This window comes from Hyperolius riggenbachi, chromosome 1 (genome assembly GCF_040937935.1).
Source record: "Hyperolius riggenbachi isolate aHypRig1 chromosome 1, aHypRig1.pri, whole genome shotgun sequence".
Taxonomy (NCBI): Eukaryota; Metazoa; Chordata; class Amphibia; order Anura; family Hyperoliidae; genus Hyperolius; species Hyperolius riggenbachi.
Window position 1 is genome coordinate 641,537,761 of NC_090646.1, and position 24,984 is coordinate 641,562,744.

The 24,984-nt window shown below is 43.9% G+C and overlaps 1 protein-coding gene across 3 annotated transcripts in view; it reads left to right on the forward strand.

Moving 5' to 3' along the window:
• Positions 1–24,984, forward strand: part of CCDC68 (coiled-coil domain containing 68) — a 90,771-nt gene that overhangs the window by 29,242 nt on the left and 36,545 nt on the right. For all 3 annotated transcript variants that reach the window (XR_011029826.1, XR_011029825.1, XM_068271865.1), the window contains exons 2-4: positions 3,760–3,905; positions 12,258–12,332; positions 21,020–21,166. Coding sequence is in view for 1 of the 3 variants with exons in the window: in XM_068271865.1 (XP_068127966.1) it covers positions 3,774–3,905; positions 12,258–12,332; positions 21,020–21,166 (354 nt within the window). In the remaining 2 variants the exon portion in view is untranslated. The remainder of the gene's footprint in view (positions 1–3,759; positions 3,906–12,257; positions 12,333–21,019; positions 21,167–24,984) is intronic.

Here is a 24,984-nt window from a genome sequence, read left to right on the forward strand (position 1 = left end):
TAAAACTGCTTTGTTTATTTATTTGGGGGGGGGGGGGCTGCTTCAGATTTTCTTTAAACTGGACCTCTAGGCATTCAGGGGGCAGCCCTATTCGAAAACTTTTCCTAATTTTATGTAAATCTGTCAAAACATAGCCAATGTAAGGAAAAAGAGAACAATAGTGTAACAGATGTGTGCTGCCTCCGCTCTCTGGGACTCACTCCAGGGGTATAACAATAGACCCTGCAAGGGATGCAGCTGCAGGGGGGCCCAGAAGCCACAGAGGGCCCTGTCCTGAGAGACTGACAACTAAGGGCAAGGAGAGAAAAAAACTTTCTGCTCTCTGCACAATTGTTCTAATGACAGTATCTGCTCAGCCACTGATAAGGAATCATACAAAGTTTTGTAGACAGTCCCTATTCAGTGTTCAGCAGGGTCTTGTGTACAGCACTGTTCTACCCCCAGCCTTTCTGGGGAGGGGTTTGGTGGGAGGGGGCCCCATCCAATGTTTTGCAAGGGGGCCCAGTGATTTCTAGTTACGCCCCTGACTCACTCCCACGAGCCATCAAGCTTGCCCCTCCTATATTTCCTTTAAATTAGCCCTCAAAACTCACCTGTTTAGGCTCGCCTACCCCCACATCAGTGCCCGAATACATTCTGCTGAGAACCTTCTCAACAGCCGCACCTAACCTATTGTGTCTATACGCCCACCCTTTCGATTGTAATCCTAGGGCAGTGCCCTCTGCCCCTTGTATTCCCAACTTGGTCATGCACCCTCATTGAGGCACCTTACTCACTGAATTGAACAGACATAAACTATTGTTACCGAAGACACTCAACCCCCATCGCATGATCTTGTTTTCTTTTTCTTGGTCTGCACTCCTTGTATGTCCGAACTGGTTATGCCAACCAATTTTATCTATTGTACAGCTCAGGGTAATATGTTGGCGCTTTATAAATACAAAAAGTAAAAATAACAGATGTTCAGATGAAGTATTTTGATTGGTTGCTCTTTCGTCCCCACTTTTTTATTCCGGTTTTCGGTACAATGGTGAAGTGATAAGACACAGACACAGAACATGTATACTGCATCACGCTTTTCTCCTGGTGGACTCAAGACGTCAGTGCTGCAGCCACTAGGACGTGCTCTATAGGCAAATACAGTGTTAGGGAGTCTTGCCCACGGTCTCCTTACGGAGTAGGTGCATCTTACTAAACAGGAAGAGCTGAAATTAGAACCCAGGTCTCCTGTGCAGGTTGTGGTGTTGTCTCGTGTGATGCTGGCGTTTGTGTGGGTGTCACTGCAGACTTTCGTGTTAGACACTCATGCCACGAAAAGGGATGGGACAGGCACCAGTTCTATTTTCCCATCGCTTTCCCAAGTCTTTGTTTATAACTCTCTCGCTCGTACTTGTCGTGTACAGGAGATCATTAAAAGTCTTGTCAACAACCTGACACTTGGCGTGGTTGATCTTACGTTTATCCTTACTACTCCTCCAGCAGACGGGAGGGGAGCTTTCACACCAGCATGTCCCAGTGCCAGTTTCCAGGTGAATCTGGCGCCAGCTGGCGTGTTGTGACGCTGGCACGTGTCCCGAATAGCTTGAAGATGTTGAGCCCACACCTCTTACCTACATGAGATGAAGACGCCATGACCTGGGAAACTGCTGGAAGCTATGTTAGCCTGGTTTATTATTTTGAAATAGAACTGAACAACCTTAAAGAGGAACTCCAGTGAACATTTTAGTGTTGGCAGGTGATGTAGCTGCTGCATAGTTTTTGGCAGTTGGAAACAGCTGTAACAGCTATTTTCCACAATGCAACAAGGTTCACAGACAGGAAACTGCCCAAAAAAGTACATACTTTTCTTGTGGGTGGGGTTTCACCACAATATCAGTCATGCAGTGCCCCCTGATGGTCTGTTTGTGAAAAGGAATAGATTTCTCATGTAAAAGGGGTATCAGCTACTGATTGGGATAAAGTTTAATTTTTGGTCGGAGTTTCTCTTTAAAGTGAACCCAAGGTGAGAGTGATATAAAGTGTGCAATATATGTTTCCTTTTTAAACAATACCGATTGCCTGGCTGTCCTGTTGATCTTCTAGCATCAGTAGTGTCTGAGTCACAACCCTGAAACAAGCATGTGCCTAATCCAGTCAGTCTTCAGTCAGAGCACCTGATCCGCTGCATGCTTGTTCAGTCTCTATGGCTTAGGCCTGGGAGGCGGAGCCACTGCAAAGTGCTGTTGCAATCGCTTGTCATTTGTGATAGTGTTTTGCAAGCGATTTTGGGAGCGATTTCCCTGCTCCTATACAATACATTAGAATGGAAATACTCCCAAAATGCTGCATGTCCTGCGATTTGCACAATTGCTCTAGTGGAATCAGTCCCATCCATTTACATTGTCAGAGCGTTTTGGGAAATCGCTAACGATTTAAAGCGATCCCTAAACGCTCTAGTGGGTTCCAACCCTAAAAGTATTAGAGGCAGAGAAATAGGGGCGTACCCAGAGGTCTGTGGGGTTTGGTTTTTTTTTGGGGGGGGGGGGGGGTTTGCATCACTTGATTTTATTTCATGCTAATTTATGAACTGTGAAATAATGGCATAACTACAATTCATGGGGCCCCACCAATGTTCACACCCCTTTCCTTGCCTCCCCTTGGTGCCCTCCATGGCCTTGCGGCCCATCTTACAAGGGTCATAAAACAAGTGTGGCCATCATGATCTTCACACCCGTAACAAGTGTAGCCACAAGAACATCTGATCTGTATAGTACAGTCCCCTGTATCGGAGGAAGCGAAGGTTACTAGTTGGGGCCCCCACAGCTCTGGGCACCCGGCGATCGCAGGTGCTGCTCCCCTCTAGTTACGCCCCTGCTCTGGAACCAAAATATTTAGCTACTGCACCTGTTTGGTCCATTTCCAAGCTGCATACATTGGCATGAAATTTACATTAACGTTGCATTAACTCAAAATATCATCTAATGTCTCCCGACAGTATGTGGTCAACGAAATTGGCTTATATGACTGTTTTAATGTTATTTGTTAAACGTCTTAGATCAACCCGCATACAACAGACTGAAAAACAGCTTTTTCCCATCCGCCATAAACTTGATGAACTCTGAATCCTCTCTGAAATAATTAACACTGTGTACAAGTTGCTTAAATATCTGTAACACCTGGCATACTTGTATAATGTCTTCTCTTCCTACCTTTGTTACTATCACTATGTTCCCTATATGCACTGTGGGGTTGTCATGAAAAGAAATTTCGTTGTGTTACACAATGACAATAAAGTGCTTGAACCTTGAGGGCTCGTTTCCACTATCGCGAATCTGCATGCGTCCAACGCATGCAGATCCGCACATGTAATGCAAGTGGATGGGCCTGTTTCCACTGTAGCGTTGTTGAGGTGCGTTTTTTTCAGCGTGAAAAAAACGCACAAAAGAGCCAACGATTTCGCCTGCGTCGGGAATCCGTGCGAATCGCCGCTAATGTATTTAATAGTAAAAACGCATGCGTTTGTTACATGCGTTTTTACCCGCGATTTCGTGTGCGATTTCGCACCTTTTTCAATTTTATTTAGCCCTGGCAGTGTCATGGTTAATTTCGCATGGCACCCTGCCATGCGAAATCGCAGGCGAAATCGCGGGTAAAAACGCATGTGGAAACGCATCCGCATGCGTTTTTACAAGCGTCGGAATGCGGCCGAAATCGCGTCGCAACAGTGGAAACAAGCCCTCAATCTTTGTTACATTTTCCTTATACTTTTTAAACCTGCAGGGGCCTCCGAAACAATGAGTTGCTTTCCAATCACCGAAAGGAGCTTTCTGAAAAGAGTCGATGAGAAACCAATGGAAGATGAGATTTTCTACATGTATGGGTCTACGGCGGCACACATCACAGAGGAGACAGATTATGTGCGCAAGGTGAGATCTCGGAACGCTAGTAGTGAGGATCGGATTCTGATAATTATGATTACGCAAAATTTCACATTATTTTTTTGCAGTTATGGCCATACACAGTTACGATTTGGAAATTCAATTGATATCTTGTAAGCCATTTGTAAATTTGCATACATTTTGCATAATTTTGTGTCGACTGTTGTGGTCAATAAGTCCCCACACAGGCTATTGTCACCAGAAAAGCTTTGTATGTTAAGGAGAATAGTGGGAAAAAGTCAGTTTTTAAAAAAGATCTTGTAGGTTTTGAAAAAAATGAAGAAAAATGGAAATGCAAAGAAAAATGTTTTTTGAATTTATAAAATCGATTATCTCAAAAACTACAAGGTATTTTAGAAAAATTAATTTTTGCCTTATTCCCACTATTCTCCCTTAGCATACGTAGCAATTGGTGATGATAGCATGTACAGGGGGTGCTATTAACCGCTAAATTCAGCACGAACCTATGAAAAAATTACGTGAAATTGTGGTTTCTGATTACGTACGTATGATTACTGATGAAATTAATTACAATTTTCCCTGAAATTTTGCATCATGATTGCAATTACAATTATGCAAAATTTGCGCTCATAACTCAGGATCAGATCTCATTTCCCCATCCTTTATCTGTGGAGGTACCTCAAGCCTTTGTCCTTGGCCCCCTCCTCATTTCCATCTACAGGCTGTAACAATCAGTGTAAGCAACAAACAGATCTCTGATTATATGGTGATCTGCAGTATCACCAATAATGCAGATGCTATACCTGATTATGTGGTGATCTGCAGAATCACCAATAATGCAAGTATAGATACAAGACGTGATGCTAGTGTGCAGGTAGTGCTTGGTGCAACAGTAGATACTGGTAGATTTGACTACGCCTCACCAGAGGAGCTAGTGGGCACTATCAGTACAGTGAGCACCTCACCAGTGACGAGGGCTCACTGGTGAGTAGAGAGGTCAGACTAATCGAGTTGGCAACAGACAGGCAGATACGGTACAGAATCAGAAGGCAGAGAAGAAACGGTAAACAGGCAGAGTCGGCAGCAGGATCAGATGGGCAAAGGTACAGAATCAATGAGAGGAAGAATAGTCAGAAAGAGCCTAGAGTCATACACAGAAAATCAAGCAGACATACAATCAATAATACTAACTAGAGATAGATGTATATTGGAAACACTGCATATACATCTATCACAGCAGGAACCTGACTAGGTCTAAGTGCTAACACGAAGTATTCGCAACAGCAGACAAAGACCTACTGAATCCTCCGGGCTTAAGAGCCTGAGGAGACCCTGAGGCACGCCCCCCTGTGCCCGGCCAATCAGCGGGGCGGGCGCATGGTATGACGTCAGCCGACCCGCAGGTCAGCTGAGCTGCCTCTTCGCCGCATAAAGGTTGTGACAGTGTACGCGTCAACACAACCTTATGGGCAACAGACAAACCAGTCCTCGGCGTGCTAGACGCCCGAGGCACGGGTAACTAATCAGGCAGGGAGACGGAGGCAGCTGCGTTTACGGCGCTGTTCGCTACAGCTGCCCCGCTATTTGTCACACAGGCACAGTCATTGCAATTTAATCAACTCATTTTAGTTTCAATACCTCTCGGGCCCAATACCTTAACTCCCTCCTCACACGTGTTCCTGACAGTTTGTCTGTGAAATCCTTTTTCATGACCTCTGGATTCTTAAAACTTAATGGCCCATATGAAATTCACCTTTTCTTCTGAGTTTTTTCCTAGGAGATAATTTTTCATATTTTCAATTTAAATTAACTTTTTAGCACTTTGCAAAAGTAGGTGAAAAAGTACAGTCAAAATTATTTTGAGGATTTGTTTGCTTGCTGAGGTTGTAAAAGGCATTTTATTTACAAGTCCTGAAAATATAACCTAGGAGAAAACTCAGGTAAAAAACTGAATTGCATATGGCCCTATATGAGTAAAACAGAAGTAATCATTTTTCAACCATCTCTGTCCACCTCTCTGCCTGATCTAACAATAAATGTTAATAACACTCCTATAACCACAGTGCTTAGAGGTAATATCTGACTCCTCTCTCCTTTATTCCTCACATTTACTCCCTAACCAGCTCCTGTCATCTCCAACTCAAAAACATATCTCGCATCCAACCTTTTCTGACTCAGTACACTACTAAAATACATGCTCTTATAATATCTTGTCTGGACTATTGTAATATTCTACTTTGTGGACTACAACTTACAGACTGGCCCCACTCCAATCTTTGCTTAACTTGGCTGCTCGTCTCATTCATCTTTCTTCTCGCTCTTCCTCTGCTGCTCCTCTCTGCCAAGCCCTTCATTGGCTGCCAATTAACCAGAGGATCCAGTTCAAACTCTTAACCAGGGGCGTAGCAATAGGGGGTGCAGAGGTAGCGACCGCATCGGGGCCCTTGGACCAGAGGGGCCCTCCCTCAACTACAGTATTAGCTCTACATTGGTCCTGTGCTCATAATAATGACTTCCATAGATACTTTGAATAGTGATAATCATTAACAAACTGTTCCACATCCCCTTCTTGCACCTCTGACACTGTAGTTGCCATTGGCAAGTTTTGGTGCGCCGTATAAATTGTTATGTACTGAGTGCATGGGGGGCCCCATTGTAAAACTTGCATTGGGGCCCACAGCTCCTTAGCTACGCCACCGCTCTTAACCCTAACCTACAAAGCTCTCCACAATCTCTCTCCCCGGTACATATCCTCACTAATTTCCAGATACCAACCCAACCACAATCTCAGATCTGCACATGACATTCTATTGTCCTCCTCTAGAATCACCTCCTAACATTACTAGAAAAATGTGTGTGGAAATCTTAAAGCAAACCTGTAAGAAAAAAAAATACCACAGTATTGGGAAGCTTCTGGATGCTCCAGAGGCTTCTCATGTCCTTCTCAACTGGGATCCTCTTCCTCTCTGTGGCGGCACTCCTGTCCGAGTGCAAGTGTGGCCGCGCTTTCCATGCGCAAGTATTGCCTGCGCTGTAGCACAAAACCAATTGTGGATGGAAGAAAAAGCCGCTACACTCGGAACGTGAACGGTAGAATGGACACAAGGACATACAATATCCAATGAGCTCTTGTTACAGGGCCGTTTCTAGCCTTTTTGTCACCCTAGACAAGAAGTCCTGTGCAATCCCTGCGCATCCCCCCCAAATAAAAAACACATGCCAACACTAGAGAATATGAACCATGTGCCGTATAGGATGGATGCATAATACAGGGAGTCCGGGATACAAACAACCCACCGATTATGTCACATTTCGGTGCACACCCCCTTCCTGCTCAGCCCACAACTTAGTGTGTAAGTGCAGAGTATAGCGCAGCAGAAGCTGTGCTCTCACCTTTCCGCCAAAGTCCAGTGCTTCTGCTCCTCAGGACACCGAACTTCCTGCTGCTGCACAAACGCAGCATAAGCCTCAAACACCCACGTGGGCGGGCTTCATTCAAGGTGGGGCTTAATTTAGGGATGGGGCTTAATTTAGGGGCATGATGCCTCCAAGGACCAATGGCACTCCAGGCAAAGGCCTGGAATGCCTTTGGTTAAAGACGACCCTATTTTGTTGGATATGTTCAGAGAAAGATGACCTGTGAAGTGGTATCTTTTATTATTCCTAAAAATCTGATTTACATGGTATATTGGCATGGCCCCTGTATAATGCCTGGCCTACCACATGGTTGCGGGGATCACAGGCTTAAAGAGTAACTGTCAGGCTGCAAAAGCTAATTTAAACCTCTATTCTCCTGTGTTAAACAGTTTAGAAGGAAGCCAAAAAGGCAATACTGAAGTTAAAAATCTCTCTTACTTCTAAAGTGTGCTGAACAGCAAGGCTGTTATTCCCAAGCTCATAAGGAGTACGACAGGCCGCATAACATACTGCAAAGCATTCTGGGGCCGCTTCTCCCCCTTGGGTCCTCCCCTTCATTTTCCTATCACGCCCTAAGGCTGTGAGAAGTTACAGGCTCATGTTACAGCAGCCTAAATTCACAGCACTGAAAAATCACAGGGCACAAGTTCTTAGAGTATACTGCATGAGTCCGCTATTGTTCCTAACCACATGGCTAATTAATATTCACTGCACAGTAGTGTTGTCCGATCATGAACCATTATGATCTTTTTTGTGAGTCGAATCATCAGGAAGCAGGGAGGATATGACATCACAATTGGCTTCATAGGAGACAGACAAACATGGAACCTGCCATGAGCTGTCAGGAGCATCATTCTCTGCAAATACTATATAAAAATTCTGTAAAATCCAAACGTGGACAGTGAAATGCATATGTAATGTAAGTACAGCCAATATTTAGCTACTGATATGTTTTTTTTTTCTCTGAGACCCTATACCTAACAGCTCCTCTTTAATATTATACCTCCGATTTAACTTCAAGGACACTTTTAGCCTCTGCAGACACCAGTACCAAGTGATGCACACAGCTCGGCACTGCTGTGGCAGTTGTGGCATATTAAATGGTGCTGACCTACCTAACACAAATAAATGGAGACACTTGTCTACGCTGCACAAAAGTGCGTCTGGAAGAGTTTTCAACACTGGATCTGATTGCACCACTGGCAGTGTGTATTCAGAGCCCAGACGGCAGTGGGGATGAGGCAGTGCTGAGGGCCGCTGTAAATGAGCAGTCATAAGGAAGGCATACACTATGCAATACTAGCAGTCAGGAATCACACTTTCCACACACCTGTAACAGGCCTATATTTCTCCAGGCCTGGAAGCCGGTGCCGAACTCCAGCAGGTACACCACTCCTGCGAACACTTGTACTCTGGACACAATAAGGAGACAGCACACATGCAGCTTCTGCAAGTAATCTGTATTGTGATTATACAGTTACAGAGCAGGCAGAGGACACGACATGTTTCGGGTGTAGCCCTTCCTTAGGTATGCCACACCCAGTAAGCATCACCCTTATATACTCCACCCACAAGAAGTCACATGGCCTTCTGGTCACATGACGTGAATAACACAACAAAAGCTTTCTGTCACCTCCCCTAGCCAGGATAGGTACACAGCTAATAACGAACCACCGCAGTTGTGCTGCCGTGTGGTGTTTCTCCAAAAATGGCGTGAAACCGAGTTTTCATACTCCTTTTTCCCTAGTGCGAAGTTTGAAATATCCCTTTTATGTTCTTGAATACGTTTCTTTACCTCCCTCTCCGTCTTCCCGATGTACACATACCCACAGGGGCACTTGGGCCCGTACACCACGTACATACTCAGGCAGGAAAACCTACCCCTGACCGGTATCCTCACACTGGTAGATGGATGGCAGATAAAGTTACTGTTCAATACTGCATTACAGCAGTTGCAGCCCAGGCAGGGTACCGTTCCTCTCCTTGACTCAGGGATCAAACTTTTCAATACGGGTTTGATATCAGATTTACTCACCCAATTCCTGACCGATCTGCCCTTGCGGTATGCAAAAGTTGGAGGGTCCCGGAACAGTTGCCCAAACTTGGGATCCTGCCCCAAGATTGGCCAGAACCTGCGCACCACAGAACGGATACAATCCGATAGAAGGCCATAATTACAGACAAAAGGTAATCTATTGGATTTGTTCTTAGCTTTGGGGAGCAACAGACTCCGTCTGTCTACCTCCCTGCTGACCTGTTGAAGGACATGCTCATCATAACCCTTCTCAACCATTTTTTAATCAAACTTTCCGACGCCTGGTCGTAATCCTCTAGCTTAGAGGATATACGCCGTGCCCTAAAAATTGTCCCTTAGGGATGCCTTTCTTTACTGTCAATGCGTGGAAGCTGTCTGTACGCAACAAATTGTTGCGTTCCGTGGGCTTTTGAAACAATTTTGTACGCAACTGGCCATCCTCAATGTAGATGGTGACGTTGAGGTAATTGATGCATTACGTCGAGCATTCCGTGGTGAATTTAATGGTCGGATGTGCCGAATTGGCCTCATCCACCATTTCCTCGAACAGTTCCCAAGGCACATCCCAAAGGATGAGAACATCATCGACAATACGGTAGAAGGCTACCAAGCAATCTTTGTATTTTTCGTGGTTGATGAACTTGTCCTTCTCCAGGCCAGCACGGAACAGATTAGCAAAGGAGGGGGCCACAGGGGAAACCATGCTTGTCCCCTGGCACTGTATGTAAAACTCATCAAGAAATCTAAAATAATTAGACCGTAGGATCAATTCCAATGCGTCTAGGACAGTGTTTCTCAGCATGTTATTGGTATGTACCCCTTTTAAAACCCTGAACTCACCAAGTTCCCCCTGGCATAATAAACATTATCACAAGTACCCCTTGACAAATATATATTTAATCATAATACATGATAATTGGTTTGAAACAATTTCCAAGCATTTACTACTGCTTTTAATTAACTAAAATACTAATTTAGCGTTGTTTAAATAAGATTCATCATTTTCTAAAACTCTAAATTTGTTATTCTTGGCTAAGTATATCAAGTCCGAGTACCCCCTGGAACTATCAGAAGTACCCCCTGGGGTACGCGTACCACACGTTGAGAACCTCTGGTCTAGGAGAAAGAACAGAGAGCTATTGGGGAGGGATGTATCCAACAATCGCTCCTCAATGCACCTCATCCCCTCCTCATGGGGAATAGATGTAAATAGACTTTGCACATCCAGAGTACATAACCTCAAATTCTTAGGCACAGGCCCTAGGCTCTCCAGTCTACCCAATAGGTCTTTGGTGTCAATCAGACAAGACTCAATACCTGAAACCAGGCTTTGCAAAGTGTGATCGACGAATCTAGCCAGGGGATAGAGGACAGATCCGATGCCTGACACGATCGGCCGACCAGGAGGATTTTCAAAATCTTTATGCACTTTTGGCAACAGGTAAAAAATTGGTACCCGCTGGTTACTAGTACGCAAAAACGCCGCTGTCTGGGCATCAATGATCTCATCCTCCAGCCCCTGCTCAATCAACCCATCAACTTTTTTCTTAATCTCAAATGTAGGGTCCCTATCACACACTTTATAATGGTTTTCACATTTCAGCTGTTGCATGGCCTCTTGTACATATTGGGACCTGTCCATCACCACAGTTGCCCCTCCTTTGTCTGCTCTAGTGATTATAATATCGTCTTCCCTTCCCTTTGCAACGCTTCCCTCTTGAGAACAGACAGGTTGTTACACATTAGCACTTTCTTTTTCTGACTGCTATTGTCCCACAACTTCCTTACTTCGTGTAGAACAGCCCCCTCAAACAGGTCCACAGAAGAATTAGATACATCTGGAACCCAGTCACTTTTTATAAAGAAGGGTCCTTTTTCAACAGCAGGTTTGTCGCAGAAGGTCATTTTTAATTTGATGGACCTAATGAACTTAAAGAATACACTACGCAATACTCCCTGCAGCAAATGATCGCTATTTCCCCGGGTATAAAAATGATCCGGAAATATCATAACTCCCAACTGTCCCCCTTTTTTGGAGGGACAGTCCCTCTTTGGGAACCAAATCCCTTTTGTCTCTCTTTTTTTCTCATTTATCCCTCTTTTAGGACTGATGTACAGATCTGTGTGAATATATGTATTCTTCTACTTAAAAGTGTGTTTAAAGTGGTCTGAAAGCCAGCATTTCTGCTTTGCTCTAAAAGATCCCTCCCCAAAAAAAATTCTAGCAGAACATCACTGAAATGGTTAAACAAAGCACTTTCTCTTGCTATTCAGCTTCAAATCCGCATCCAAACTGGAAATAACAGTATCTTTTTTACTTGTTAAACACAAAAGTATCAACATCGGAATATAAAGAAACACTCTCTGAGAAAGGTTTCTGCTTCAGGCACACACAGTGTTCAGAATAGCTCATTAGAAGATTTTAATATATAATAAAAAGCAGTTATAATAGAAAAAGAATAAAATGCAATATCAGCTTTCAGGGTAAGAAAAACAGGCATTCCAGGCCTTTGCCACTTTGGAAACTTGTAATTTGTTAACAGACAATATTAGGTGTGCACAAAAGCAAAAATGACAACTGTATGAGTGATAAAAAGTAGAAAAACACATTTTTATTGTATGTTATGTCAGCGTTTCAGACCGCTTAAGTCACGCTAAACTTTACTCCCATCTTTTAATTTAATTTATTTCGTATCTCCAAATGTTAATATTAAGGAAAGCTAATGATGACAGAAAGGACCAGTGTGGTATGTATTATAAAACTACATCTTTTGCTTATGGATTCCTTGTGGTGTATATATAACTAAGGGGTGTGTCTGAAGGTGTGGCAGGGGCGTGCCTTAAGGTGTACCTCTTTCTTAAAAGTTGGGAGTTATGGGAAATACTGACTGTTTTACTAAACTTGTCCTTATTTATTTCTCTCCTAGATCAGAGCAACTTTAGAGAAGATTCAAACTCAGCTTTTTAAAGATGAAACAAATGGGAAAACATCCCCTGAGAAGGTAATTCTGCATTTACAGTATGGTTTAATGTGGACCAAAAAGTTTCCGAGCCTAAACAGCTGAAGAGATAAAGACCAGGTCACACTGCAATTTAAGTGAGTGATTCTTGTTGGATTGTGACTTGGTCAGGACTCCCAGGGTCTTATGCAAAGCAGCTCCAGTAGGACAAAAGACAAACCCTGTCATATTGGCCTAACAGTCTGCTCTGGGGTGTCTAGGCCTATCAGAAGAGGATCATTCATATCATTCATATCTAATAATCCAGCTTGTGTCATCTTCCTGCTGCTGCTCTCCTGAGTGAAGCTCCGTGTGGATTACAAATACTGTTTTATATATGAGCTCCAACTGCCGGCCTACTACCTAGATTAACATTGACCAATGTGTAGGGAAATTAGCTTAAAGGGAACCTGAATTGAGTAAAATTATTTAAAATAAACACATGATGTAGCTGTAAATGAATATTACATACTAACCTCACCGTCAGTTCCTCTCAGAAGCTCACCCTTTTCTTCTTACAGTGATCCCTTCCAGTTCCGACAATATCTTGTCAGAACTGAAATATACCAGTTGCTGTCAGTTATATATCAGCTGCTGTCAGTTACAACTGAATGTGCAAGGTAATGTCCATGTTTCCCTATGGCTCAACTAGGTGATATTACAGTTTAACTGTGTGCTGAACAGGAAGCTGTTATGGGGTCATCGCCATTTTTAAAATGGAGGACGGAGAATTCCATTGCTCACAGTGGACAAACAGGACGCAGGAGAGGAAAAAGAGATTAAGGAGTAGACTACACAGGAGCTAAGTATGACCTGTGTATGGTTATTTTGACTCTTTATTTTCAGTTCAGGTTCTCTTTAAAGGTTATCTGAGTTTGATTATAACAGACTGTTTTTACACGTGTCATTTAGAGTGTACTTAAAGAGACACTGAAGCGAGAATAATTCTCGCTTCAGAGCTCATAGTTAGCAGGGGCATGTGTGCCCCTGCTTAAACGCCGCTATCCCGCGGCTAAACGGGGGTCCCTTCACCCCCAACCCCCCCCCCCCCCCGCAAAATCAACGACCAAATTGGTCGTAGATATTGCTGCTCCTAGAGGCAGGGCTAACGGCTGCATCCCTGCCTCCAGTCGCGTCTATCAATAGAACCAGCGTTGTCGCACCAATGGGTTAAATGTGCAGAGACCACCCCTGGAGTCACAGGGAATCATCAGCAGTCATCAAAGGTCCGCACCATCAAATGTTCAAGTTTATTTATTTATAGCCCTTGTTAAAAAGACATGAGTAGAAAACAGGTCTGCATAATGATAACACACAGGCGTTTCGATGCTTCTTCCTCAAATCATAGTCAGACTCTGCTATGATTTGAGGAAGAAGCATCGAAACGCCTGTGTGTTATCATTATGCAGACCTGTTTTCTACTCATGTCTTTTTAACAAGGGCTATAAATAAAGAAACTTGAACATTTGATGGTGCGGACCTTTGATGACCTCTAGTCGCGTCTATCAGCGGCGCATCGCCGCCTCTCCCCCGCCCCTCTCAGCAAAAGAAGACTGAGAGGGGCGGGGGAGAGGCGGAGATACGCGCTGACAGACGCGCGTGGGGCAGGGCTGCGGCGGTTAGCCCTGCCCCAATGCGGAAGCGCTCCCCCGCTGTACGGAGGGGATTTGGGGGGTCAGGGACCCTCGTTTAGCCGCGGGATAACTATGAGCTCTGAAGCGAGATTTATTCTCGCTTCAGAGTCTCTTTAATGAATTACTGTGATTTTTGGGATTTGACATCTCTGGATTTTCTGGTGCTTCTTTGGGCCAAACCCTTTCCAGAGACTTTGGAGGTGTCATTCTCTATTGCATCCCTTTGCAAGCAACTGTTGGTATTCCATCTTTGCCATAACTATGAGTTCAGATGCTATGACCTGTCTGTTAGAACATATTGCTAGAAGGTAAATTGCTGATTTTATCTTATGTCTGGGTCACCGGATGCAATAAAATTGCTTAGCATTATACTGCTGGTTCATGTGCAGGGGCGTAGCAATAGGGGGTGCAGAGGTAGCGACCGCATCGGGGCCCTTGGGCCAGAGGGGCCCCGAAGGGTCCACCCTTCATCACAGTATTAGCTCTCTGTTGGTCCTGTGCTGGTAATAATCACTTTTATAAATGCTTTGAATAGTAGTAATCCTTAAAACACTGTTCCCCATCTCCTTCTTGCAACTCTGACTCTGTGGTTGTCTTTGGCAGGTTTTGGTGCGCCAAATCAATTGTTATGTATAGAGTGCTTGGGGGGGCCCCATGTAAAACTTGCACCGGGGCCCACAGCTCCTTAGCTACGCCACTGTTCATGTGTATCACAGGAGGTTGTGGGTGTCACCGGAGTTGGACAAGAGCAGGACCCATGTAACACAGCTACACCTACGGGTGCGCTACACTCTTGTTGTATTTACACACGGTGTGTAATATAGTTGTTTGCTTTAGGCTGTCAGTGGGTTGGTGAACCTACATGTGTTGTGAGTTGTTGACACACTATGTGTGCTAACTGGGTGTATTTCTCTATCCTGCCCTTCTCCTGTTTTTCTCCTTTTTTTAATAGACTAATAAAAATCAGTTTAGTCATTTCTATTTTTGTACGTGAAAGCTTTAAAAATGAGTTATGTGATTTTATTTTTTTTAAACATGATTTTTAAAGGGGATCTAACCTCAGAACTTCCTCTCTGCTCTAAAAAAGAAGCAACAGCATAATAACCTTTAAACAAAAAAACATTTATTTGTTACAGCTGATAGAAATCCTGCAACAAATCTGCAGTGTGTCTACTTCCTGCTTTTATGGAAGCAGACATAGGGTTAGTATCCTGTGTTTACAAATGAGCTCCTCTGCCGAGGCAGCCAGCTGACAAAGCTGAGGGATCGAATTACCACTTGTGAATAGGCAAAGATGAAGGGGAATTAGACAGGCTAAACTCTCTAAATACCTACAAGGTGCATTTCTCTGTTTTCCTTCTGTCCTGTGCAAGAGTTCAGGTCCACTTTAAAGAAAACAAAACTTGAAAAGATGAAGCTCAGGGTCTAGCTTCACGATCTTTTTCTAGCACCATTTGGGTACAGCTTTTTTTTCCACACTTTTTATTCAATTATTATTCTATTTTTCTTATATTATTCTTCTATTTTTCTAGTTTTCAAATTAGCTGCTCTGCCGAGGCAGCCAGCGCACACAGCTGAGAGATCAAATTACAGTTGTGATTAGTCACAGATGAGACAACACAGAATTAGTCAGGTAAAACTCTCTAAATACACACAGGGTGCATTTCTCTCTGTTTTCCTTCTGCCCTGTGTAAGAATTCAGGCCCAATTTAAAGAGTTTTGTACAGCAGGAGACATTGGCAGCGCTTCCAAACGGGCTGCACCCGAATTGACTACCTGCAATAGATGTGCAGAGCTCCACTATGTGTACTAAAATACACAACTTGCATCCAAAACAGGTACAGCAAAGGAGGACGTTAGCTTCCTAGTAGGTCTTCCCCGAGAGGACCCGTCATCGCTGTGGGGAAGTCTAGTAGGGAATAATTTGTGCACATATTATTTATACTGAAGCTAACGTCCTCCAATGTCTCCTGCTGTACAAAACTCATGGCTAGCTGCATCCATGTGCTTCAATTTGCATTCAAATTATAGATTAGGACTAGTACATGATTTGCATCTGATTGGCATTCAAGGCATGTATTTAGCCCTGTGGGGCTCTGCATGCCTCTGTTGGTCTACAATTCAGTAGCAGCCTATGAGCGCTGCCATTTGTTTGATGTCCACTTTTTATAGAGTAACTGAAATTCTCAGAGAGAGATGTCGCAATCCGCAGAGCCCTGACAGCTGGTAGCCTGTGACATGTCATTGTTTTTGGTGTGTCATGTCATTGCAACCATTGTCCGGAAACGGATGTACAGAAGGCCTGTATTAGGCTGTCTGATGGATTGTGAGCTTGTCTGAGGACCAGCTACTGACATGCAATATTTAGTGTACTCTGCAAAACAATGCTGGAAACTTCAGTGCTAGACATGGCCAGTGGAATGCCATTGCCAATAAATAGTTTAATGCATAGTGTAGGTAGAGATGAGCGTAATGGCGTAATTACGATTTCGCGAAATTTCGCGTAATTAGTGTAATTACGTTTATGGCCGTAAGTACATAATCGTAATGAAGAAGGATTTCGCGAAATTTCGCGTAAGCGTAATTTTCGCATTGCAACGGTATTACGAAATTAATGCGTATGGCCATGCTCCCGAAGCGGAAAAGTTGACGCATGGACCAATGTTAGGTAGCCGCCGACTTTAAGGGTTAATAGCAAAGCCCCCTTAAATGCTAAGAGCCTCAAATTTGGAAAATATATTATGGCCATGCTCCCGAAGCGGAAAAGTTGACGCATGGATCAATGTTAGGTAGCCGCCGACTTTAAGGGTTAATAGCAAAGCCCCCTTAAATGCTAAGAGCCTCAAATTTGGAGAATATATTAAGGAGATCAGAAGGAATAAGAGGAAAAAATTTTTTTTTCAAAAAGACCTTATAGTTTTTGAGAAAATCGATGTTAAAGTTTCAAAGGAAAAATGTAAACATTTAAAAACCCGCCGACTTTAACGGTTAATAGCAAAGCCTTCTTAAAGTTTAGGAACACCAAATTCCCAGGCTATATTAAGGGGATCAGTGGGAATAAGAGGAAAAATTTTTTTTTCAAAAAGACCTTATAGTTTTTGAGAAAATCGATTTTTAAGTTTCAAGGGCGAAAATGTCTTTTAAATGCGGAAAATGTCAGTTTTTTTTTGCACAGGTAACAATAGTGTATTATTTTCATAGATTCCCCCAAGTGGGAAGAGTTTTACTTACTTCGTTTTGAGTGTGGGAAATATAAAAAAAAAACGACGTGGGGTCCCCCCTCCCAGACCTCTTTAACCCCTTGTCCCCCATGCAGGCTGGGATAGCCAGAATGCGGAGCACCGGCCGCGTGGGGCTCCGCACCCTGACTATACCAGCCCGCATGGTTCATGGATTGGGGGGTCTCGGAAGGGTAGGGGCAGCCAAGCTTTCCCCTCCCCCTCCGAGCCCTTGTCCAATCCAAGGACAAGGGGCTCTTCTCCACCTCCGATGGGCAGGGGAGGTGGAGGCCGCGATTTCCTGGGGGGGGGGGGGGGGGGGTTCATGGTGGAATCTGGGAGTCCCCTTTAAAAAGCTGTCCCCCAGATGCCCACCCCCCCTCCCAGGAGAAATGAGTATAGAGGTACTTGTACCCCTTACCCATTTCCTTTAAGAGTTAAAAGTAAATAAACACACAAACACTTAGAAAAAGTATTTTAATTGAACAAAAAACATAACCACGAAAAAAGTCCTTTAATATTCTTAATTAACCATTATTACTTACCTGTCCCTTTAAATAAATGATCCCTCGAAATAGCCTCGGAAATGTTCTATCAGTTACAATGTAACAAAGTTATTACAATGTAACAACTTTGTTACATTGTAACTACGCCGCACCCGACGTCACTCGCCGCTCAGCCGCCGCAGCATACACTTACGCGTCCGTGCAGGACGCTAAGTCCCCGCAGCTCCCGCTGTCCACCCCGCCCACATCTGTCACCCACATGTGAGTGACATGTGGGTGACATGTGGGAGAGGCGGGGAGGGCAGCGGGAGCTGCGGGGACTTAGCGTCCTGCACGGACCGACAGAGCTCTGAGCTATATAGCTCAGAGCTCTCTAAAGCATCTTTGTATTTGGGCTCCAAGGAGCCCCATTGGTCCTTAGCAGACCAATGGGGTTCCTTCTGATAAGGACCAATGGGGCTCCTTGGAGCCAAAATACAAAGATGCTTCTCAGAGCTCTGAGCTATATAGCTCAGAGCTCTGTCGGGTCTGTGCAGCGCAGACGCGTATGCGGCGGCGGCGAGTGACGTCGGGTGCGGCGTAGTTACAATGTAACAAAGTTGTTACATTGTAATAACTTTGTTACATTGTAACTGATAGAACATTTCCGAGGCTATTTCGAGGGATCATTTATTTAAAGGGACAGGTAAGTATTAATGGTTAATTAAGAATATTAAAGAACTTTTTTCGTGGTTATGTTTTTTGTTCAATTAAAATACTTTTTCTAAGTGTTTGTGTGTTTATTTACTTTTAACTCTTAAAGGAAATGGGTAAGGGGTACAAGTACCTCTATACTCATTTCTCCTGGGAGGGGGGTGGGCATCTGGGGGACCCCTTTTTAAAGGGGACTCCCAGATTCCACCATGAACACCCCCCCCCCCCCAGGAAATCGCGGCCTCCACCTCCACCGCCCATCGGAGGTGGAGAAGAGCCCCTTGTCCTTGGATTGGACAAGGGCTCGGAGGGGGAGGGGAAAGCTTGGCTGCCCCTCCCCTTCCGAGACCCCCCAATCCATGGACCATGCGGGCTGGTATAGTCAGGGTGCGGAGCCCCACGCGGCCGGTGCTCCGCATTCTGGCTATCCCAGCCTGCATGGAGGACAAGGGGTTAAAGAGGTCTGGGAGGGGGGACCCCACGTCGTTTTTTTTTTATATTTCCCACACTCAGAACGAAGTAAGTAAAACTCTTCCCACTTGGGGGAATCTATGAAAATAATACACTATTGTTACCTGTGCAAAAAAAACTGACATTTTCCGCATTTAAAAGACATTTTCGCCCTTGAAACTTAAAAATCGATTTTCTCAAAAACTATAAGGTCTTTTTGAAAAAAAAAATTTTCCTCTTATTCCCACTGATCCCCTTAATATACCCTGGGAATTTGGTGTTCCTAAACTTTAAGCAGGCTTTGCTATTAACGTTTAAAGTCGGCGGGTTTTTAAATGTTTACATTTTTCCTTTGAAACTTTAACATCGATTTTCTCAAAAACTATAAGGTCTTTTTGAAAAAAAAAAAATTTCCTCTTATTCCTCCTGATCTCCTTAATATATTCTCCAAATTTGAGGCTCTTAGCATTTAAGGGGGCTTTGCTATTAACCCTTAAAGTCGGCGGCTTTTTATATTATACGGAGCGTTACGGTTTAACGCGAAATTACGGTAGCGTTTAATGCAAAATTACGGCATGAACGAAACGCAAAATTACGCGTTGAAAATTACGCTTACGGTATTTTCAATTACGATTTTAATGGCAATTACGCTACCGTAATTTTGCATCGTAATCGCAAATTTCGCATGCGTAATTTTAGTAATGCGAAATTACGAAAATTTCAGCTCAACTCCGTGTAGGCAACTTGGAATTGGCCCAATCAAAACTGTCCTTAGCGGTAACCTCGAGTCCGGTTTGGGACAGAAATCCGCAGCTCAGAGAGGTAATCCCCCTGCCTGAGTGAGTTACATGCAGGAGCTGCTGCAGATCTCTCTGTGGTATGTTTTTTTGTTTTTGTTTTTTTGTTTTGTTTTCTTTCCTGGTTTTTATTTATAAAACCTGTTGAAAAAATGGCACGGCTTTTCAACCCTAAATCTGGAAATAATCATAACGCCAGGGAGGTCAAATATGCATGCAAGCCGGATTGGTATCTCACTGACCAGTCAGCATGATATAAATTAATAATTTATGCTCTGAACGCAGCAGGCCAGAGAAATGCACCTCTAGATTTCCTTGAGTTCTCACCTGATTGTGTTTACTTAAAGAGGAACTCCAGTAAAAATAATTGAATAAAAAAACTCCTTCATTTTTACAATAGTGATGTATAAATGATTTAGTCAGTGTTTGGATATTGTAAAATATTTCCTCTCCCTCATTTACATTCTAACATTTATCACATGGTGACCTTTTTACTGCTGGCAGGTGATGTCAGTGGAAGGAGATGCTGCTTGCTTTTTTGGCAGTAGGAAACCGCTGTAAACAGCTGATTCTTCCCACAATGCAACAAGGCTCCCACAGTGGGATGTCAGAATGTCAGAACCATGGTCCTGACCAGAGGCGTATCTAAAGGGGTGCAGGCATGGCTTGTGCCACGGGCGCCACAGCCACATGGGCGCTATGCTTGCCCCTGTGCTGCGCAGCCATACCTGCCCCCATGCCGCCCTGTTACTCAGACCTCAGATCAGATTAATGCTGTTATCTGGGGGACATGGCTACTTAACTTATGCATGTATGGCACACTTTGCTTAGTGTTAGAAAACAGAATAGTGAGTGAATAAGAGCTATCTCCAAAAAAGTAACCTCAACAATATCCTGAGCCAAAACACACAAGCAACCATAACACAAGTACGCCATAAAGGATGCTATTTTTAGAGGGTAAGGGTGATCTAACTCGGGGGTGGGGTCTTGGGGAGCGCAATTTCAGTGTTTGCCATAGGCGCTATATTACCCAGATACACCCCTGGTCCTGACATCACACTGTGGGAGGGGTTTCACCACAATATTAGACATACAGAGCTCCCTGATGATCCATTTGAGAAAAGGTAAAGATTCCTCATGGGAAAGGGGGTATCAGCTTCTGATTGGGATGAAGTTCAATTCTTGCTTACGGTTTCTCTTTAGTATAAGTTTTCTCTAACCAACCACCCCACATACATGCATATTACAAATAGTATGCGCAATGCACGCTGTGTACTAGTTGGAAATACTGGTTTCCAGGTACGGTAGTTTTATTGCTGTATAGTGAATACACCCCCTTTGTCAGTTGGTTTGTAACACGCCTTGTAACAGGACCCTCTGTTCTCCATTCAGAACTCTCCTCACCTACAACAGAATGGCGGATCACTCGCAGAGGACGGTTCCTTTGGCTCGCGGTACAAGAGGATCATGGATAAGTTACAGAAGCAGGACCTACAGCTGGAAGACGTTCACAGAGACAATGAGGATCTGCAGATCAAGGTACAGACACCTCCACTAGTAAACTAACAGCCTTCTGTAACTCTGAATCGGCAGCTACATTATCTGTTTAAAGCAGAACTGTAAAGTGCTTTTAAACACATTGTTCACCTGGGGCTTCCCCAAGCCCCCAGCAGCCGTCCTGCCCCATACCGGTCCTGCCCGAGCCGCTGTTCTCCCGCCGCCAGCTACTTACGGTTTCGCCGCCGGGCCACTGCGCCTGCTGACCACGCGTATCCTTTCTTCGCGTCCCCTGCTATTGCAGAGAGGAACGCGATGAAAAGATACGCTGGGCAGGGCTGCGCTGGCGTCGACTTACAAGTCAACGGCACGGCGGCAGGAGAACGGAGACTGGGGCAGGACCGGCGCGGGACAGGATGGCTGTGAAACAATGTGTTTAAAAACACTTTACAGTTCCGCTTTGAAGAGGATCTGTAGTGAAAATGACATCTATATATATAAAAGTGTGTGTGTGTGTGTGTGTGTGTGTGTGTGTGTGTGTGTGTGTGTGTGTGTGTGTGTGTGTGTGTGTGTGTGTGTGTGTGTGTGTGTGTGTGTGTGTGTGTGTGTGTGTGTGTGTGTGTGTGTGTGTGTGTGTGTGTGTGTGTGTGTGTGTGTGTGTGTGTGTGTGTGTGTGTGTGTGTGTGTGTGTGTGTGTGTGTGTGTGTGTGTGTGCGCGCGCCGCGATCACGCGAAAACGGCTTGACCGATTTGAACGAAACTTGGTATACAGATCCCTTACTACCTGGGACGATAGGTTCTGGGGGTCTCGCGGCCCCCCTGCACACCTGGGCGGAGCTACAAACAGCAAATCAGATTTCACCCATTCATGTCAATGGAAAAAATGTAAAAGGCTGCCATTCTCACAGTAATCAAGCCAGAGTCCCCACCCTTGGCACAGTTGGTCACTTGGTGACCGAGGTTACGAATCCAGGAAAGTGGGAGGAGCATAACACAGCCAATCAAATTTCAGACGTTCATTTTAAATGGAAAAATGTAAACTGCAGCCATTCTTAGACTGTTAATCGCAGGGCTCTCAAACTTGCCACAGTTTGTCACTGGGTGAATGTGATTAAGATTCAAGAAAGTGGGTGGAGCCTACAACAGCCAATCAAAATTCACCTATTGATTTTCAAGGGGAATATTAAAACTGCTGTCATTCTTACACTGTTAGTGGCAGAGGCTTCAAACCTGGTACAGTTGGTCATTGGGTGACTGGGGTCCAAATTCATTAAAGGGGCGGGGCCACAAACAGCCAATCAGATTTCCTTGCAGGATAAACTGCTTCCTGTCACACATTTTTGATGCCAGGAACCTGAAAGCTCACAAACTTGGTCATTGAGTGACTGTGTGTCAAGGTTACAAAAAGTGGGCGGAGCCAATAATAAAGTTCACTAGGAAAATATAAACTGCAGCCATTCTTGCACTGTTTCTGGCAGGGTTCTCAAACTTTGCACAGTTGGTCACTGGGTGAATGGGATAAATATTCAAGAGAGTGGGTGGAGCCTACAACAGCCAATTAAAATTCACCTGTTGATTTTCAAAGGGAATATTTACATTGCTGCCATTCTTACACTGTTAATAGCAGATGCTTCAAACCTGGTACTGTTAGTCACTGGGTGACTGGGGTTCAAATTCGGAAAGGGGGCGGAGCCACAAACAGCCAATCAGATTTGTTTAATTTCAATGGGAATATACAAATGATTGATACCAGAGCCCAAAGCTCATAAACTTGGTCATTGAGTGACTGTATGTTAAGGTTAGAAAAAGTGGGCGGGCCAATAACTACATTTTATTCCAGGGGAAATTATAAACTGCAGTCATTCTTACACTGTTAATGGCGGGGTTCCCAAACTTGACACAGTGGGCCACTGGGTGACTGGGATTAATATTCAGAAATGTGGGTGGAGCCTACAACAGCCAATCAAATTTCACCTATTGATTTTCAAGGGGAATATTTACATTGCTACCATTCTTACACTGTTAATGGCAGAGACCTTTTAGCTGATAGGTGACTGGGGTCCAAATTCACTAAAGGGGGCGGAGCCACAAACAGCTAATCAGATTTGTTAGATTGATTTCAGCCATTCTGTTATTGGCAGGGTTCTCAAACGTGACACAGTTGGTCAATGGATGACTGGGATTAATATTCAGGAAAGTGGGTGGAACCTACAACAGCCAATCAAAATTCACCTATTGATTTTTAAGGGAAATATTGAAACTGCTGCCACTTTTACACTAATAATGGCAGAAGCCTCAAACCAGCTCGGTCATGAAGTGGCTGGGGTTCAAATGCGCTAAAGGGGTGGAGCCACAAACAGCCAATCAGATTACTTTACTGGATAAACTGCTTCCATTCACACAATTTTGATGGCAGAAACCCAAAAGCTTAAAACTTGGTCACTGGGATTTTCTGGGATTAATATTCAAAAAAAGTGGGTGGAGCCTAAAAAGAAAATCAAAATTCACCTGTTGATTTTCAAGGGGAATATTTAAATTGCTGCCATTCTTGCACTGTTAATGGCACAAGCCTCAAACCTGGTACAGTTGGTCATTGGGTCACTGGGGTTCAAATTCAGAAAAGGGGTGGAGCTACAAACAGCCAATAAGATTTGTTTCATCTCACTGGTAAATTACAAATTATTGATGCCAAGGACCCCAGAGCTCACAAACTTGGTCATTGAGTGACTGTATGTCAAGGTTACAAAAATTGGGTGGAGCCAAAAACAAATTTCACTAGGAAAATATAAACTGCAGCTATTCTTACACTGTTAATGGCAAAGGTTCTCAAACTTTGCCCAGATGGTCACTGGGTGACTGAGATTAATATTATGGGAAGTGGGTGGAGGCTATAATAGCCAATCAAAATTCACCTGTTGATTTTCAAGGGGAATATTTAAATTGCTTCCATTTTTGCTCTATTAATAGCAGATGCCTCAAACCTGCTATAGTTGGTCATTGGGTGACTGGGGTTCAAATCCCGGAGAGATGCAGAGCCACAAACAGTCAATCTGATTTGCTTAATTTCTATGGGAATATACAAATTATTGATGACAAAGACCCCAAAGTTCACAAACTTGGTCATTAAGTAATTGTGTGTTAGGGTTAGAAAAAGTGGCCGGAGCTAACACCAGCCAAATACATACCTGGGCAACGCCAATTCATCAGCTATTATTCATAAAAGTGGATGGAGCCTACAAAAGCCAATCAAAATTCATCTATTGATTTTCAAGGGAAGTATTTCATTACTGCCATTCTTGCACTGTTAATGGCACAAGCCCCAAACTGGGTACAGTTATTTATTGGGTGACTGGGGTTCAAATGCAGAAAAGGGGTGGAGACACAAACAGCCCATCAGATTTGTTTCATTTCAATGCAAATTATTGATGCCAAAGACTGCAAAGCTCACAAATTTGGTCACTGAGTAATTAAGTAATTGTCTGTTACTATTACAAAAAGTGGGCATAGCCAACACCAGCCAAATACATACACGGGCAATGCTGGGTCATCAGTGGGTGGAGACAAATAGAAATTTCACTGGGAAAATGTAAACTGCAGCCATTCTTACACTGTGTAGGGTTCTCAAACTTTGCACAGTTGGTCACTGGATGACTGGGATTAATATTCATAAAAGAGGGTGGAGCCTACAAAAGCCGATCCAAATTCATTTATTGCTTTTCAAGGGGAATATTCAATTGCTGCCATTCTTGCACTGTTAAGGACACAAGCTTAAAACCTGGTACAGTTGGTCATTTGGTGACTGGGAAACAAAATCAGAAAAGAGGGTGGAGCCACAGCCAATCAGATTTGTTTCATTTCAA